Source organism: Propithecus coquereli, unplaced genomic scaffold, assembly GCF_000956105.1.
Source record: "Propithecus coquereli isolate 6110/MARCELLA unplaced genomic scaffold, Pcoq_1.0 Scaffold164, whole genome shotgun sequence".
Classification (NCBI taxonomy): domain Eukaryota; kingdom Metazoa; phylum Chordata; class Mammalia; order Primates; family Indriidae; genus Propithecus; species Propithecus coquereli.
In genome coordinates, this window is record NW_012140969.1 from 4,158,824 (window position 1) to 4,177,389 (window position 18,566).

The 18,566-nt window shown below is 55.5% G+C and overlaps 2 protein-coding genes across 2 annotated transcripts in view; both read left to right on the forward strand.

The window, feature by feature from the left end:
- The first annotated feature begins 588 nt into the window (after positions 1-588).
- Positions 589-3,395, forward strand: LOC105807862 (chromosome unknown open reading frame, human C19orf53). Its single transcript, XM_012641362.1, has 3 exons — positions 589-712; positions 790-845; positions 2,965-3,395. The coding sequence occupies exons 1-3, from the start codon at positions 616-618 to the stop codon at positions 3,115-3,117; spliced, it is 306 nt and encodes a 101-aa protein (XP_012496816.1). The 5' UTR covers positions 589-615; the 3' UTR covers positions 3,118-3,395.
- Positions 3,396-11,225: 7,830 nt separating this feature from the next.
- The window catches only part of ZSWIM4 (zinc finger, SWIM-type containing 4), a 21,787-nt gene continuing 14,446 nt past the window's right edge, over positions 11,226-18,566 (forward strand). Inside the window, exons 1-6 of the mRNA XM_012641258.1 lie at positions 11,226-11,511; positions 13,818-14,019; positions 15,654-16,010; positions 17,565-17,713; positions 17,802-18,027; positions 18,243-18,258. Coding sequence (XP_012496712.1) covers positions 11,359-11,511; positions 13,818-14,019; positions 15,654-16,010; positions 17,565-17,713; positions 17,802-18,027; positions 18,243-18,258 — 1,103 coding nt within the window. The 5' untranslated portion in view covers positions 11,226-11,358. The remainder of the gene's footprint in view (positions 11,512-13,817; positions 14,020-15,653; positions 16,011-17,564; positions 17,714-17,801; positions 18,028-18,242; positions 18,259-18,566) is intronic.

Below are 18,566 nucleotides of genomic sequence, written 5' to 3' on the forward strand. Positions count from 1 at the left end.
GCCCAGCTAATTTTTCTTATTTGGTAGAGATAGCATCTTGCTATGTTGGCGAGGCTGGTCTCGAACTTCTGGCCTCAAGCAATTCTCCCACCTCAGCCCCCCCAAAGTGCTGTGATTACAACCATGAGCCACCGCGCCCGGCAAAGCAGTATTTTTTTAAAAATCAATTAACGCAAAAAAATCCATGATGAAAAATACAAATCTTGAAAATGTTGTTTATCTTGCATACTGACGTTTGTGGCCTCCCATGAAATTTTGCAGCAGAGATGAGCGCAACTTTCCTCACCCTAATCCTAGCCTCAGATTTTATGTATAAAGAGCATAAAAGTAAGTTTTATACACTCTAATCCTAGTCTCATGTATAAAGGGCATAAAATAGCATGTTTTATAAAACACATAAGCCATAAATGTTAGCTTATCATTGTCCCCTTTCGTCTGAAAGTTTTGCAAAATGCTGGTTATGATTGCCTACCTTTGTGATATATGGTCCCTTTACTATGTGCCACATCGTGTCCCGTGATCCCTTGCGCCCTCCGCCCCGCTGTATCCCATGGTGCTTTGCGTCTCCCGGCTACGATTGCTCACAGCCCCGCCTCTTCCGGTGCGTGCGTGAACATGGCGCAGGGGCAGCGCAAGTTCCAGGCGCACAAGCCGGCGAAGAGCAAGACTGCAGCGGCGGCCTCTGAGCGGAACCGAGGCCCGAAGAAAGGCGGTGAGGAGCGGGCCGGGGGCTGGGGCGCGAGGTGGGCCTGGGGCTTCCCGGCCTTACGCGAACGCGTCTCTCCCCAGGTCGTGTTATCGCTCCCAAGAAGGCGCGCATCGTGCAGCAGCAAAAGCTCAAGAAGGTGTGCGGGGGCCAGAGATGGGACCCGGGGGCGGCGAGGGGCCGGGGATGGGACCCGTGGGCCGGCGAGGGGCCGGGGATGGGACCCGGGGGCCGGCGAGGGGCCGGGGATGGGACCCGGGGGCCGGCGAGGGGCCGGGGATGGGACCCGGGGGCCGGCGAGGGGCCGGGGATGGAGCTTGGAGGACTCCCAGCTCTGGGAGCCTCCCTTTTCTCCCCTGTACAGCGGGTACAGGAACACCACTTGCCATTCAACGGAGCCTCATAGAAGCAAGGCCTGGAGCACGTTCAGAAAAACGTCAGCTGGTCTTGCTATTACTGTTCTCTTTAATGGAACCGAGGAAGGGAGGTGGAATGGGCAGGGAGTTGAAAACCCAGCTTTGTAAGAACGCAGGGCTGGCTGCACATCTCAGCTTCTTGAATGAGTAGCAATTCTTTATCCTGAGCCTTTTCCCTGTGAAGTGGCCAGACTGAGAGCCCCTTCTTCCTAGAGTTGTAAGGATTCCGGGTGATAGAGCGCCGTAAAGCTCTGAGAGCAGCGCAGAGCTCCGAAGTGTGAGGTGCCTTGGTTGTCGTTCTCATTTTTCCGGTTGTCTTTTAAGTGCAGCTTTCTCACATCGGTGGGTAGGGTTGAGCTTATAGAGAAGTTGGAAAGAGATTTACAGCTGTGGTTTTGATGGAGTCAGACCTGGGTTTCAGTTGAACTCCACATTAAGCATCCTTGTGATCTTGAGGAAACCGGTTAGTCTCCACAGAGGATCGGTTTTCTCAGAACTGGGTACCAAGCAGTCTGCTTAGCTCCAGGGTCCTGGGGTTGGGGTGGGGGTGTCTCATTGGCACCTCAGACTCATCACATCCAAAACCAAGCTCCTAATCCGCGCTTCCGCATACCCCCTTGTAGTCTCTCTTCAGGACGATCTGTCCTTGCAGGTGCTGGGGTCATCCTTGAATCCCCCCCTTTCTCTCACACCCAGGTCAAATCCCGTCCATTTTGCTTTCAGAGGTAGTCCTGAATCTACCGACTTCCTAACCTCATCTCCGGTACAGGCCAGTGCAGTGCGGTCACCTCCTCCCTGGTCTCCCTGCTCCCAGTCTCTCCTCCCATAGCAGCCAGAGGGCAGCCATGAGCACCTGAGTGGGGTCCCGTCCCTCCTCTGCTCAGAACCCTCCATGGTTCCCGCCTCAGTCGGGAAAAGCCAAAGTCCTCACCCAGCCACAAGCCCCTGCACAATCTGCCCTCATCTCGTTCCACCCTCCCCCAACTTGCTCCCTCCAGCCCTCCTGGCCCCTTACCAGCTCCTTGTCTTGCCTCAGAACGTGTGCACCTCTCCAGGAAATCCACACAGCTCCCTTCCTCCAACTCGCTTCCAAGAAGCCTGCCCTGATGGCGGTCCCCACCCCTCACTCCTCACCCCTGCCTCCTTTTCTCCGTAGCAGAGCTTACCATCCTTTAACAGCGTAAAGAACATCCTTTAAAGTTGAACGTATTGTGTCACTGACGTTTATGTTGTCCCCACACACTCCAAGTGCTGGCTCCATGTCCCCTGCACCCAGGCCCATGGTTAGCTCCTCCAGTGGTGGTGCTCATGGCCTTTGAGACTCGCAGGCAGTTTGGCGAAGGTGACTGAGCTACCAGTTTTGGACTCACACACTTGGTTTTGCTCCATCCCTGTGCCTTTGCTTGGCTCCCGTACCCACCCCTCAGACCCCCAGCTCGCCATCTGCAAAGCAGAGATGACATGGGACAGGAGGAGGCCATCCACCTAAAGCCTGGGACCAGAGGCTGTGGGCACACCAGGCCCTAGTCCCCATCACCCATGTGGTTTGGGGACCCTGGACACGTATCTCCTTGCTACGGGAGCCTCAGTTTCCCCATCTGTAAAATGGGCATAAGCAGATCTAAGGTACGAAGATGAGAAGGGTTTCTTTGTGTTGAGGCCCCAGAGAGTGCCGGGCAAAAGCAGGGCTGAAACCCCTACCTCTAGACCCCCTGTCAGGTGTTGTTTGAGCAGATAGTTCTGGATCCAGCCCCCTGTGAGCCTCGGTAAGGGAGAGGCCAAGTGGTCAGGCCCTCCCTCCACCTCGGGCCCCAGTCTGACTGCCCTGCGGTCGCCCCTCAGAACCTGGAAGTTGGGATCCGGAAGAAGATCGAACATGACGTGGTGATGAAAGCCAGCACCAGCCTGCCCAGGAAGCTGGCCCTGCTGAAGTCCCCAGCCAAAAAGAAGGGGGCAGCTGCCTCCTCCTCCTCCTCCAATAAGACGACTTCCTAAGGACACGAGCCCCAGCAGAGGTCAACACTGCAGCCCCCACCTCCACGCTCGGACCTTGCGCATGACCCCATGGCTGCACCATGGGGAAGAGGACCCTGTCTCCCAGCACTAGGCTACACCTAGAACTTTGGTGGGGGCCCGACCCGTGAGCCAGTGATGTGCAGATCCAGGGTGCCCAAGAACCCAGTGATGGCCAGGATCATATGGTCACCAACTTCCTAGGTCCCCTTGCTCTGGTCCTGTCTCCACTGGTTTAACCCAGAGCAATAAACCTGGTTTTGTTCCTCCTGTGGTCCCGTGGTTCTGTGAGCAGGCCAGGGCCAGGGCCAGGTGAGCCTACCGGTCTCCCTGAGAGACCTGTCCTGCCCTGTCCCACCGTCCCCAGCAGCCATGTGTCCAGGGAAGGACAGCTGGGCTTCTGTGCCTCCATCCCAGAGCCTGGGAGCTGGACAGGGGTCTTTCCTCCCTCTGACCCTGGGTGACTCGGTCCAGTCTGCTTGCTCACCTGCACTGGGGACACAACCAGGGACGAGCTGGACATCTGTAGGTCGGGTGCCACCTCATAGGGTCATGGTACTGAGTAAACCAGAGTGCAGTCAGAAACTACACAGTGCCGACTGTAAAAAAAAAAAAAAAAAAAGGCCAGGTGAGGTGGCTCACGCTTGTAATCCTAGCACTCCGGGAGGCCGAGGTGGGAGGATCACTTGAGGTCGGGAGTTCAAGACCAACCTGAGCAAGAGTGAGACCCTGTCTCTACTAAAAACAGAAAAATTAGCTGAACGTGGTAGCACCTATAGTCCTAGCTGCTTGGGAGACCGAGGCAGGAGGATCGTTTGAGCCCAGGAGTTTGAGGTTGCTGTGAGCTGGGCTGGCACCATGGCACTCAGGGCAACAGAGTGAGACTCTGCCTCAAAAGAAAAAGCAGCCAGCATTGGATGCTGTGTACGGGCCAGGCACAGTTCTAGTGCTTTCCACAAGTCACCGAAACCAGCAGGACACCCAGGGTAGATTGTGTGTGACATTCCACAGCTGAGACTCGAACCCAAAGCTGGTAGAGTCCTGATCCATGCTCTCAGCTGGCCACCCGCGGCCTCTCCCTCCTTCCAGCCCAAGATTCTCTCCTGCCCATCCCAGGGGCTCTCCTAACCCCAAATTGTTCAGGTCTGAACTGGACGGTGCCCGTGGAATCTGCTGGGAGCTCTGGCCTGAGCTGGACCCCGGTCACAGCACGGCGGCAGATAGGCTATAGTCAGGTGACACCAAACTGCTATCTTTGGGGGCTGGTGCTTATAGGCACAGTTGGCGCTCACCCAAGACAAGAGTGACTGGTTTTCTAGTGACCCATCCTTTCCCAGCTCCCTCACCCACCAAGAAGACAGGGGTGTTGGGTCACCAGCAGCTGACCCCAAACTGCATCCCGAGTGTTTCCTTGGTCCCACACAGTGGTGGTCACTGAACTGCCAACATTTTTTTTTTAAAGCAGGGAAAACAGTCCTGACAATTCTTCAATGAGTTCCTCATAGAATTACCACGTGACCCAGCAATTCCGCTCCTAGGCGTCTACCCAAAAGAACAGAGAACCGGTGTTCGCGCAGACTTGTACACGCGTGTCCGTGACAGCACCGTTCCCAATCGCTAGAAGGTGGAAACGACCCAAACGCCCATCCGCAGATGACTGGATGAACAAACTCGGTATCTCCGTGCAGTGGAATATCAGTCGGCCCTTAAAAGGCACGAAGCCCTGACCCGCGCTGCCACGCGGATGAGCCGCAGAGAGACTGTGCTGAGAGAAGCCAGACGCCAAAGGCCTCGTGTGTGACTCCATTGATGCGAAACATCCAGAACAGGCAAATCCGTAGACGGCAAATTAGTGGTTACCCAGGGCTGTGGGTAGGGAGGAGTGGGGAGTGACTGCTAACAGGGACACGATTTCTTTTTGGGGACATGAAAACATTCTAGAACTAGGAGTAATTACACAATACTGCGATTGTACTAAATGCCACTGAACTGTACACTTTAAGATAATGAATTTCATGTGAACCTTGCCACCAAGAAAAAAAGGGGAGGGGGAGAGAAATTTCACCAAAAAGTCCTAACTTAACATCTGGAAAAATTGCGAATCGTGGCAGCAGAACAAGACTGTCCATCTGGGGTTCCCTGTGGCTCTGTGAAGACCCGGCGGCCCTCAGGGTTTCTGTGGGGTGGGAAGCGGGTGGAGGATGAGATCCAGACCCCAGACTGGGGGGCAGCGGGGAGCTTTCCCTTCCCTCTTTCTGGCTGGAGGGCTGGGGGTTGGCTGTGTGACCCCCAGGACACACCCTTGAGCCCCACCTAGGGGACCTGGGCCCTCTAGCCCACCTCAGTCAGTGAGCGACTTACACCCTTTGAGATGGGGCCGGTTTGCTCAGTCAGCATTTATTGTGACCGTTTTGTGCCGACCTCCGGGCTAGGCAGAGCTAGGAACAGACACTCCAGTGAGAGCAGAAAACAGCAGCGAGCCTGCGTCCCCTTCCTGCTCCCTTTCTCCCTGCCCTGCCTCCTGGCCTTTGCACTTGGCAGTTCCCTGCCCCCACTGCCCTTCCCCAGACACCACCTTCTCCTAGAAGCCTTCCCCGTCCCATCCCCCAGCCCTAGACGGGGCCTATTCAGTTGCAGTCACTGTGTGCTACTTTCTGTCTCTGCTTCGCTTCTCAAGTGCGGGTCTTTGTTTCGTTCCTGGCCTGTGTGTCTCCAGCACCTAGAACAGCGCACAATACGCACTGGGTGAGCAGGTGTTTGTTGAATGAAGGAAGAAATGAATGGTTTCTTCTTTCTGCCGGGGAAATCTTGCGTCTCAGTCAATCCGTTATGGTCCTTCAATAGATCCTCCAATAATGCATCATCTACACACAACACACCCTTCCCGGGTACCTGATTCATACTGTCTTTGAACTGTGTTACAACTGCTAGCAATACAAACTGAATAATTCTTATCTCCAGACGTGCAAATGGCCAGCCCGTCTAGCCAAGGTTCAATTGACGATCCCCGTCCCCCTGCGAAAAGCCCATTTGCCGCCATTCACACATTTCCTGGAACAGGCTGATCCGCAAGTGTGTTTTGCAGACTGTCTTTTGAACCATTTAGAACATCTGCTTGTTCCTGCATCAGTGAAATGAAAATTTTAACACGTGTTTATTGTGATATGTTAGGAGAGTGGCGATTTCACCCTCTTTTTAAAATTATCTTTTCATTTTTTGATCTGCGAACTCAGAAAGGCGAGCCCCAGGGCGGGGTGGGTTCTGGGTGCCATCTGGCACTGGACGCGGCCACCAGGAGGCGCCTCTGACCCGGGCCAAGCCCCCCTACAGGCTGGCGGCGCCCGGACGAACCAAGGAATCCTGCCAATGGGTTCCTTTTGTGCCTGTGACACCAGCCCCCTTTGAGGAAGACCCCAGGGGCAAGGAGGGTTTTCAGGTGCTACAGGTATGGGGGCTGGGATGTCCACTCACCCGTTCCCCCTTCCCCCATCTCCAAACAGCCTCAGTTTCCCTGCACTTCCCGGGCGATATTTCCCTGCTGTGCTTCTGGGTCCCTTCCACCTGCTTCCGAGAGCCCCAGACTGCAGAAAAAACCCACACCAAGAGTTCTATGCCAGGTTCTGCCACTTCCGGGCTGTGTGACCTTCAGCGGGTCTGTTCACCTCTCGGAGCCTCAGTTTCCCCATCTGTTAAATGGGGATCCTGACACTCCCACACACACCCTCAGTGTGGAGAAATCAGGAGCCGAAAGGACGTGCGACTCACCGGTGTGACTGTGACCTGCCTTCTGTGCTGGGGCAGGGAGGTGGAAGCCCAAGTCCAGCTGCCCACCTGACATCTCTCTACCTGTCCCCTGCTCCTCTCCCCCAGGGCCAGGGTGGCACTAAATGTAGCTTTTTGGAGGAGCACAGTGGCTCCCACATTCCTATAGTCCCAGCACTTTGGGAGGCCAAGGCAGGAAGATAGCTTGAGGCCAGGAGTTCGAGACCAGCCTGAGCCACATAGTGAGACCCTGTCTCTACAAAAAAATTTAAAAATTAGCCGAGCATGATAGTGCACACTGTAGTCCTAGCTACTGGGGGTGCTGAGGCAGGAGGATCACTTAGGCCCAGAAGTTTAAGGTTATAGTGAGCTATGATCATGCCACTACACTCCAGCCCGGGTGACAGAGCAAGATTTTTTAAATAAATAAATAAATAATAAATAAATGTATTTTATTTATTCTCGTATTCTTGTCGAAGCCTTTTCCTCTCTTGCTTTCATCTTCCCCGGGGGCCCGAAATGCCTACTCCTCTGGCAGGGTCCTGACACTTTGCCCTTGAACTTGTGTTTCGAAAAGGAAGAAAAGAAACGTAACAAGGAACTCTTGCCAGCTGGGCAGGCCCGAGGGGCTGCGTCCTCAGAACCAGGAAGCACTCCAGAGCCACCCAGCTGGTTTCCTGCCTGAGTCAACAGAGGGAAGGGGCGCTGCAGGGGCCTGGCAGAAGGGAAGGACTCCCAGAAAGTTGAGGGGTGTCCACATAGCTGGGGGGCCATGTCCCTTTGCTCATCTGAGCCTCCAGGGTAGCCCTATTTACCATGGATCGAGAGCACACATGGGTTTCAAGCGAGGCGCTGCAAATGCCTAGACAGTGAGCTCACACCGAGCGGGTGGGTGGAATAAATGTGGCTTCCATTTCCCTGCAGCCCAAGCTTGCTGGCTCCACCAAGAAGGAAGGACGCCCCCTCCAACTGTCCTTTCCTAAAAGCATTGCTAGGAAGTGGGGGGCACCTTGACATCGGCCTAGAGACTTCATCTGAGGACACCCCCAGCCTCCTGGGGGCCTCTCTGACCTCCCACATTCTCTCAGGATCGCTGTGAGGCTTTGGGCAGCTTCCCAACCCTCTCTGGGCCTCATTTCCCTCAGCTGTCAAATCAAGGGATGGAAACAAAATGTTCCTCCTACCCAAACTCTGTGCAGGCCCTACCGTTTCCTGTCATGGAGCTTGGGCAAGTGACATGAACTTTCTTTGCTTCAGTTTTCTCATCTGCGAGATGGGGGTAGTGGCAATATTAGTATCTATTGTTACGAAAATAAAATAAAACATCCTCACCCTGTGATACCCCATTCTCTGTTCATCCTAAAATCCACCCTCTGGCCTAGAGTGACTTCTCCTACTCAGCATGTCTGGACACCCACTTGGGGACACGCAGCCTTCTCAAAGGCAAGGACCTTGACTTAGCTGACACGGCCATGTACCAGATGCTAAAGAGGACAGCTGGGAAAAGCCCGCCCTTGTGTCCTGTTTGTAAGGGGAGCACCTGGTAGATATTCTTTGCTTTAAGTCTTCCCTGCTTCTCCAACCCCAGCTACTCCTTCCCCCATAGGTCTGTCTCTGCCCCAAATCCCTTGCAAGAAAGAGACGCTTCGGTAAGTTTAGGGCTCCAGGGCGGCCCCAGCTGCCTCCAGCAGTCAGACTGTTACTGCTAGGTGACCTCAAGCAAGTAGCCGAACCCCTCCAAGCCTCAGTTTCCTCATCTCAGAAATAGGGGTGACAATCCCCATTTTGCAGCACTGTGAGAAGGCTGAAACTTGATCAGATATCTGCACAACGAAGGCATTGCATAAGCAGTCAGGACATTCTTATTAATGCTGTTTCTGTCGTCATTGTGACAGGCTGTGGTTTCTCAAGACCAACGCTGTCTGGGTAATACAATACAAGTCATTTATGTCATTTTTAAATGTCCTGATACCATATAAAATAAAAGGAAACAGGTGAAATCAATTTTAGTGATGTATTTTATTCAACCTAAACTTTTCTAAAATATAATTTCAACATGTAATCAATACAAAAAATTCTTTTTTTTTTTAGAGATAGGGGTCTCCCTATGTTGCCCAGGCTGGTCTCCAACTCCTGGCCTCAAGCGATCCTCCTGAATCACTGGGACTACAGGTGTGAGCCACCACACCTGGCAATATAAGAAATAATTCTTTTTTAAAAATAATTTATTTCAAATTTTTTATTTTTTTATTTTTTTGGAGACAGAGTCTCACTCTGTTGCCCCAGCTGAAATGCAGTCCTGCAAGCACAGCTCATTGCACCTTCCAGCTCCTGGGCTCAAGTGATCCTCCTGGTTTAGCTTCCCCAGTAGCTGGGACTACAGGCACACACCACCGTGCCCAGCTATTTTTCTTATTTTTTGTAGAGACTGGGGTCTCACTATGTTGTTCAGGCTGATCTCAAACTCCTGGCCTCAAGTGATCCTCCTGCCTCAGCCTCCCAAAGTGCTGGGATTACAGGCGTAAGCCACGGCACCTGGCCCAAGAAATTTTTTTTTTTTTTTTTTTTGAGACAGAGTCTCACTGTGTTGCCCTGGCTAGAGTGAGTGCTGTGGCGTCAGCCTAGCTCACAGCAACCTCAAACTCCTGGGCTCAAGTGATCCTTCTGCCTCAGCCTCCCGAGTACCTGGGACTACAGACGTGCACCACCATGTCCGGCTAATTTTTTCTATATATTTTTAGTTGGCCGATTAATTTCTTTCTAATTTTAGTAGAGACGGGGTCTCACTCTTGCTCAGACTGGTTTTGAACTCCTGAGCTCGAACAATCCACCCGCCTCGGCCTCTCAGAGAGCTAGGATTACAGGCGTGAGCCACCGCGGCCGGCCTCCAAGAAATTCTTAATGAGATATTTTGGCTTCTTTTTTTCCCACTAAGTCTCTGAAATCCAGTGTGTATTTTACCTCCACAGTACAGCCCAATTCAGGCCAGTCCCGTCTTAAAGGCTCAAAGGCCACTGTGGCCAGCGGTGACCATACTCGGCGGTGCAGGTCTGGGGGAGTTGTGGGGACTGGCCGGAGAATGCAGCTGTGACATTGGAAGATTCTTCAGGAAAAAGCTGCGGTTTCAATACGGAGGCAGCGCGATCAAGCCACTTAGGGACCAGCGTGGATTTCTTCTGCGGTGCAGATCCTTTCATTCAACAAGCTATCAATTGAGCGCCTACTGTGTGCCAGGTGCTGTTCCAGGTGCTGATGCTACGGCAACGCGCCGATGGGCCAAACTGCTGCTTCGTGGCGCTCTCCATTGAGAGGGCGAGACAGAAATGAACCACCCCCGAACTAGATAAACAAACGATAATGCAGAGGAGAACGAGGAAGGGAAAAGGCAGGGTTCTCCGAGGACATCGGCCGGGACTGGGGGCGGAGACCGGTGATGAAGACCATGGCCGGCTTCCAGGCCAGTGAGTCAGAAAAAATGATCAGAGGTGGTGGGATTTAATACGTGTTAGGTTGAACCTTATGAAATAACCATTTTAATAGGTCACACGTGGTCGAAAATTAGCAATTTCATATGACACAACGTAAATATTTAGGGCGCAGAGAGGATGGGGGATTCCTAGTTTGAGGCTCAAGGATGGGCATGACGGATAGTCTGTGACCCCACTGATTGAGCGCTGTTTCTGAAGAGGGAGTCCGCAGCCCGCATGAGCCTAAGCCCCGCAAAGCATTAAAACTCGGTGCACAGAGAGGGTGAGTAAGTTTCCCAGGTCACACAGCCCGGAGGAAGGTAGGGCTGAGCCGCTGCCAGGGTATCCCGCCGCTCCGTCTCGCTCACCCGCCAGGCTGTGTTGATTGTCCCTTCATGGGGCCCGGAAGCGACCCTCAGTAAACAAAGCAGTGTGTGGGCGCAGCCCCAGCTGCCCGGGGCGCGCTGTCCAGCCCGAAGGGGGCGGGAGAGGAATGTTGTGAATGAACCCAGGGCCCGCCCCGAAACTCCGCAAAAGGCCTGGGCCGCGGGGGTCCTCCCGCTCTGATTGGCCTCTGGAGCCCCATGATTGACAGCGCCGCTCGCTGCGCGCTCTGATTGGACAAACGCGAAAAGACTGGCATCTTGGCAATCGAATGAGCAGCCAAGGCTTGAAGACAGGTCCTATGGCGCAGCCAATGGCCGGGGAGAGCCGCGGAGGCCGAGAGGGGTTCCAATGCGGACGGGCGGCGGAGGCGGGACGACGACGAAGCTAAAGCCGCGACCAAGGCAGCTTCATTGTTGTGAAGAGTCTTAAAGGGGCCGCATCACCCGGCCGGCCCGGCGCGGGGCTGGGGTGGGTGCGGCGGGGGTCCCGGGGCGGCCGAGCGCGGAGGAAGGACGGGAAGGAGGGCAGGGGGCGCGGGAGCCGCTGAAGCGGAGCGGGCATCGGACGGACCCCCCAACAGGCCCCGCCCTGGCCCCGGCCCGGCCGAATGGACCCCCCAGCGGCCAAGCGGAGCCGGGGCTGCCCCGCGGGACCGGAGGAACGCGATGCCGGGGCCGGGGCCGCGCGCGGCCGGGGCCGGCCCGAGGCGCTGCTGGACCTCAGCGCCAAGCGAGTAGCCGAGAGCTGGGCCTTCGAGCAGGTGACCGCGGGAGGGCGGGGGAGGGGGAGGCACGCACCCCCAGCTCCTTCCCGGGCCTGTGCGCCCCCCTCCGCCTAACCCGGGCTCCGGACCAACCCCCCATCAGAGACACCCCCTGCGATTCCACCCTCGCCGCAAGATCCTTAATCTTGCCCCGAAACACCCCCTCATCCTTCCGTTTCTGTCCTTCGAACCCTATGACCCGCCCCCCCATCCCTTCTCTGCCATCCCTGCGCCTCAGCGCCCCAGATCCCACCTCGGGACACTTCCTTCTTCTCCTCCCGCCCCAGATCCCTGGAACCCAATCCCCTTGGGGTCCTCCCCCAACCCCAGCTACCCCTCTTTTCCCACCTCATCCTCATCCCCCCGCAATAAGGGCACCCCCATTCAATCCCCACTCCTCTCTCCAGCCCCTACAAGCCGCCCCCACTTGGGTACACCCCATCTCCCCTAATCTTAGCCTCTAGAGACGCGGGCTCCCCTATTCCTGCTTCTCCACATCCCAGTCTTACACCTCAAGTCGAAAACGCCCCATCGCTCCAGCTTCCAGCTCAAGACACCCCTTTCTTCCCCTCTCATCCCTGCCCTCAAGCCTCCAGAACCCACCTGTTCCTTGGGGACCCCCACACACAGATCCCGCAACCAACCGGGGGTTGCCAGGCCCTCCTGGGTAGCAGCAGGAATTACTCAAGTGCCAGGGTCCCTCTGCCCTCCTCCGCTACCCGCCCTCCCCACAGCCACCCTAACCCTTCTGTCGGCAGCAGGGGCGGGCCTGGGGGGCCGCACCCGCAACCCTGCCTCCCTGGCTTCTGGAGGCCCTTTCCTAGGCTCAGTGTGAGTCCCCAAGGAGCTGGAGATGCACGTGGCTCCCCTAGGCTCTGTCCTCTGTCTAGCTTTGGGGGGATGTTCTTGGCTCCCTGGCCCCTCCGGAGTTAGGAAGTCAGCTAGGATGATGGGTGATTTGGGCCAAACGTGCATGGGGCAGGCTCTGATTCATGTACTGGAAAATCCCTCCTTAGTCATCTGCCAACTGTCCCCAGGGCCTGGGCTGGTCACTGGCCCTTCCGCTTCCCCCAGAAACGCAGGCAGGAGTCGGGACTAAGGAGGGCCCTTGCCCCTTCATTGTGAGTGACCCAAACAGGATAATTGTGAAACCCTCTCCAGAGCTCCTGTGTGCCTGCCCCTGGCCAGGCTGGGAGCTAAGAAAGCTTTCGACCGGCAGAAACTCATGGAATCCTCTGCAACCTTTTGAGAGTTGTTGTTCTTGTTCCTACTTTCAGGAAACTGGGGCACAGAGAGGTTGAGAAACTAGCCCAAGGTCACCCAGCCAGTGAATAGCAAGCTCAGATTGGAACACAGGCTTAACCAGCTCAGTTCATTGCCTGGAGCCCACAGGGGTGGCCAGGACACCCTTCTATTCCTGGGAACCCTTCCCAGGGGAGAGCAACAGACAGGAAACTGAGGAACAATGCCTGTCTTGGGAGTTGGAACAATTTGCCAGCTCTGAGCCCCTGAACAAGTGAATTCTCCCCACCTTTGAGCCTCAATTTCCCCCAGCTGTAAAATAGGGTAATGATTTAGTATCAACTCATGGGTAGTTTTGAGAATTGGGAAGTCACACATCCAAAGCATTTAGCATCGTGTAAGCTAAGAAAGCGTGCACTTTAATCATTATTCTTATCATTTTTGTCTAACTTTCCCCTGTTCTGTCAAGGCCTGAGAGTTGGGAGGCTCTTACACCAGGACCTAGAAAGTTCTAGAACACTAACTGTGAGCCAGGTGTTATTGTAAGCTGTTTACATGCATTCATGCATATTTCATCTTCACAATCCTCAGGAGGTGGGTACTGTTAATATCCTCACTTTATCCTTGAGAAAACTGAGATTCAGGATTCAGAGAGGCCAAGTGACTTGTCGAGAGTAACACTGCTCGTAAATGGCAAAGCTAGGATTCAAACCCAGGTTTCTTTTTTTTTTTGAGACAGAGTCTTGCTCTGTTGCTGGGGCGTCTGCCTAGCTCACAGCAACCTCAAACTCCTGGACTCAAGCGATCCTCTTGCCTCAGCCTCCCGAGTAGCTGAGACTACAGGTGTGCGCCACCACACCCAGCTAACTTTTTCTATTTTTAGTTGCCTGGCTAATTTTTTTTTGTTTTTTTAGTAGAGACGGGGGTCATAGGATCTCGAACTCCTGAGCTCAAGCGATCCTCCTGCCTTGGCCTCCCAGAGTACTAGGATTACAGGCGTGAGCCACTGTGCCCAGCCGATGAAACCCAGGCTTCTAACCCATCCCCTGCCCTTCCTGCAGGTCGAGGAGCGATTCTCCCGGGTGCCTGAGCCAGTTCAGAAGCGCATCGTGTTCTGGTCATTTCCACGCAGCGAACGGGAAATATGTATGTACTCATCACTGGGCTACCAGCCCCCAGAGGGCGAGCATGACGCCCGGGTGCCCTTCACCCGTGGGCTGCACCTGCTGCAAAGCGGGGCTGTAGACCGTGTCCTGCAAGTGGGTGAGTGTTTGCCCCCACCCCTGCCCCGGGGGCTGGGAGGTCCAGAGCAGGCCTGGAGGAGGGGCAGTTCCAGGGAGGCCTGGGCAGGGGGAGAGGAGCTTCCAGACCTCAGTCAGAGGGACCCAGTGATCCTTTGGGTCAGAGGTTTGGAGCCAGAGGTAAGAATGCTCCTAAGGCCCAGCTTGGTGGCTCACACGTGTAATCCCAGCACTTTAGGAGGCCAAGGCAGGAGGATCGCTTGAGACCAGGAGTTCAAGACCAGCCTGGGCAGCATAGCAAGACCCTGTCTCTACAAACAAAAATTTTTAATTAGCTGGGCGTGGTGGTGCACAACTGTAGTCTTAGCTACTCAGGCAACTGAAGCAGGAGGATTGCTTGAGCCCAGGAGTTCGAGGTTGCAGTGAGCTATGATGGTGCCACTGCACTGCAGCCTGGGTGACAGAGCAAGACCCTGTCTTTAAGAATGATGGTAGACCTCAGGCAGCGGGGCCCAGGTGGAAGTTGGACACAAAGATTTAGAGCTGAGGGGAGAGACAGTTTTAGACCTCAGGCAGAGGGATTAAGGTGAAGGTTGGGATTTTAAAGGCTTAGAGCCATCGCTGAGGGCTGGTCTCAGACCTAAGGCAGCGGCGGGGGCGGGGCGGGGGGATTATGTGGGAGCATAGAGGAAGAAGGTTGGGATCAACTGTGAGGAGTGGTCTTAGACCTCAGGCAGCAGGGCCCAGGTGAAGGTAGGGAGCAAAGATTTAGAGCTGGAGGTGAAAACTGATCCTAGACCTTAGACTTCAGGCAGCGAGGTCCAAGTCGAGCTTGGGGGAAGGTTATGAACCAGAAGGAAAGAGTTGCAGAGCCCAGGTTGGGCCAGATGGACTAAGGCAGAGGGGGGAAAAAAGCCTTAGAACTCAGGCAGCGGGGCTCAGAAAGGGGCTAGTAGATGTCGCGCCAGGAAACAAGTGGAGGCGGGACTCTAGACCGCCTATGGCAGCCAGCCACACCTCCCAGGGCTCAGCCAAGATGACCCTCTGGGGGCCCTATCCACCCCCTCGCCTGGACATGGCCCAGCCATCCCCAGGCTGCCTGTGGCCACCTCCAGCCGGTATGAGGAAGCCATCCCCCCGCATGACGCAAGCTGGGCCCGAGCTGCCCAACCAGTTGGATGAGCCTGGCACCTGGGCTGCCCGGGGGCCAGGGAGAGGCAGGGGGTGAAGGGGCCACCTGGCCCCAGGCCCACCTAACCAGCGCCTCATCCGCTAGCGTCACAGGCCTTTGGCATCTGCCGGGGAAGTTCACGGGGCTCCCGAAGCCCTAGCTGTAGCCATGGTAACCCAGGGGCCAAGCAAACCGTCTCTAACATCATGGCTGTAATAACATTATTCATAATTAGAATAAGAACAAGTGTTTACTCGGGACTTAAGTTGATGCGGACAGTATCGTACGCACTTTCCAAGTATTAACTCATTTAATTCCTATTACAACCACACGAGGAGGATTTCACTACGATTCCGGTTGGTTAAGTGGCTCGCGCGCCAGGTTGCTCAGCCGGGCTTTGGATCCGGGTCTTGCGGTGCACCGCGGACAAACACCGCGCCTGTCCGTGAGGTGACACGGCCGCGACAGTTTGGCGTTGGTTGTAGGGTTCCACCTGAGCGGAAACATCCGCGAGCCGGGGGGCCCTGGAGAGCCCGAGCGCCTGTTCCACGTCTCCATCAGCTTTGATCGCTGCAAGATCACGTCCGTGAGCTGCGGCTGCGACAATCGCGACCTCTTCTACTGCGCCCACGTGGTGGCCCTGTCGCTGTACCGCATCCGGCACGCGCGCCAGGTGGAGCTGCGGCTGCCCATCTCCGAGACGCTGTCGCAGATGAACCGGGACCAGCTGCAGAAGTTCGTGCAGTACCTGATCAGCGCCCACCACACCGAGGTGCTGCCCACCGCTCAGCGCCTGGCCGACGAGATCCTCCTGCTTGGCTCCGAGATCAACCTCGTGCACGGTAAGGACGGGGTGGGGGTGGGCGTGGGGTCCGCTCGGGGCAAGGCGGCCCCAGCAAACAGCCACAACGCTTGCCGTTCGTCCACACCTGTTGGGAATCCTCCCAATATATCATGGGGACAGGGTGGGGAGTGCCATGGCCTGCATCATCTGAGGCCACCCTCCTGGAGAGCAGTAGATCCTGGGTACAACCGATGAGTGGTGGGAAATCAGCACGAGCAGAGGGTGAGGGCAGGAGGGGAGACCCCGAGTTAGGGAACAAGTGGGAGGTCCGGCCCCAGAGATCACAGGAATGTCCGGGGGACATGTCCATATCCTGTGGACATTCGGGGGTGTCAGGGGTGAAGTGTGGGTGAGGGGATATACCAGGAGGTGTCGCGAGGACAGGGAAGGTCTGGGGGCTTCAAGGGGTTGTGTCGCCTAGCTAGAATCCAGGGAGGATGAGTAGCAGGTGGAGGCATCTGTGGATAATTGAGGGTGGGTCTGGGTGGGCACGGAAAGTATTCATGATCAGACATTGGGGTGAACCGATGATCTGGAAAATCGACTGGGGTGAATGAACGGGTGATTAGTACACCCACAGTGAATGGGCATTGGTGGGGATGGGCCGTTGGGTGGCGAGGGCTTTGATTCGGGGCACTGGGGTGGACTGATGGTGGTAGACAGATGGGGTTAGTGGAAGAATGGAGGGACCAATGGGTACATGGGTTGGGAGTGAGTTGATGGGCGTATGGAAGGTTCATATGTGTGGACCAACATGGTGGGTGGGCAGAGTGGGTGGGTGCTGTGCGTCGAGTGGCTGTTTTGAGAGTTACATATAAACGGATGGTTTGATGGGAGGAGACAGAGAGAGTTGGATGGGTGGGTAGCGTGGTGGTTTGGGTTGACGGATGAATGGGAGGATGGGTATTTTGAGTGGTTGGTTCACACGGATTGGAAAGATAAATGGGGGATGGATCAATGGGCTCGGCATGTAGATGGGTGGGCAAGTGGGAATGATGGTGGGGTGGATGGTGGACTGATGTGTGGGTGAACTGGCATGGGGGACACGGATAGATGGAGAGTGGCTGGTGTGACATGGGGGGGGGGGATGGACCAGTGTTGGCTCAGGTGAGATAGATGAATGGATTGGGTGGATGACTGAATGGATGAGTGAGCCGGTGGTGTTTGGGGCAGGATGGGTGCATGGGTGGTTGGATGGATGGATGGGTGGTTTCTCAGGTGAGATGGATGAATGAGTAAATGGAAGGATAGGTGGTGTTTCAGGAGAGAGAGATGAATGGATTGGCTGAATAACTAAAATGAAAAATGAGTCAATGGATGAATGAGCTGGTGATGTTTGGGGCAGGATGGGTGGATGGATGGATGGTTGGGTGGATGGATGGATGGTTGGGTGGATGTTTGGGTGAGATGGACAGGTGGGGGAGTGGTGTGTAGGTGGGGAAGACGGAACTTTGGAATGGTTTGGGTGATTTGGAGGAATGAATACAGACACCTCTTCTCCCCACCCCAAGCCCAGTCCCGGCCTCCACTTTCTGTCCCTCCCTCCCCACAGGTGCCCCAGACCCCACGGCAGGTGCGGGCATTGAGGATGCCAACTGCTGGCACCTGGACGAGGAGCAGATTCAGGAGCAAGTGAAGCAGCTGTTGTCCAACGGCGGCTACTACGGGGCCAGCCAGCAGCTGCGCTCCATGTTCAGCAAGGTGCTGTGCGCGGCCGGCGGGGCCCGGGTCTCAGAAGACCCCGGCGTCGGCGTCCCACCCCTTCCTCACCGCCCTGTCCCCGGCACAGGTGCGGGAGATGCTGCGAATGAGGGACTCCAACGGGGCACGCATGCTGATCCTCATGACCGAGCAGTTCCTGCAGGATCCACGCCTGGCCCTCTGGCGACAGCAGGGTGCAGGCATGACGGACAAGTGCCGGCAGCTCTGGGACGAGCTGGGTGAGGCCCAAACCCTGGTGCATGGTGGACACCAGGGCACTAGCTCCCAGGGGGGCTTGCCCGCCTCGAAATTAGGTCCTGTCCCCTGAATTCTCTCCCCGTTCATTTGACAAACATTTATGAGCACCGCCGGTGTGCCAGGAGCTGGAGTTCCAGCAGAGAACACAAGGGAAAAATTCCTGCCCGCAGCTGGTAGGGGAGACAGATGATAAGATATCATTGGCCCAGGGGTTGACACACTTTTTTTTTTTTTTTCATTTTTTCTCTTTAATAACTCTTTGCTTCCACAGAAGACACAGGGTTTCTGTAAGGGTGAGAGAGTCGATGTCACCACCTCTACGGGCCATTTGGTCTCTGTCTTGACTGTTCAATTGTGCCCCTTATAGTAGAGAAAGCAGCCACAGGGCCAGGTGTGGTGGCTCACGCCTGTAATCCCAGCACTTTGGGATGCGGACGCGAGAGGATTGCTTGAAGCCAGGAGTTCAAGACCAGCCTGAGCAACATAGTGAGATCCGGTATCTACAAAACAAAAATTATCAGCGCAGTGGTAGGCGCCAAGAGTCCCAGCTACTCAGGAGGATCGCTTGAGTCCAGGAGTTCAAGTCCAGCCTGGG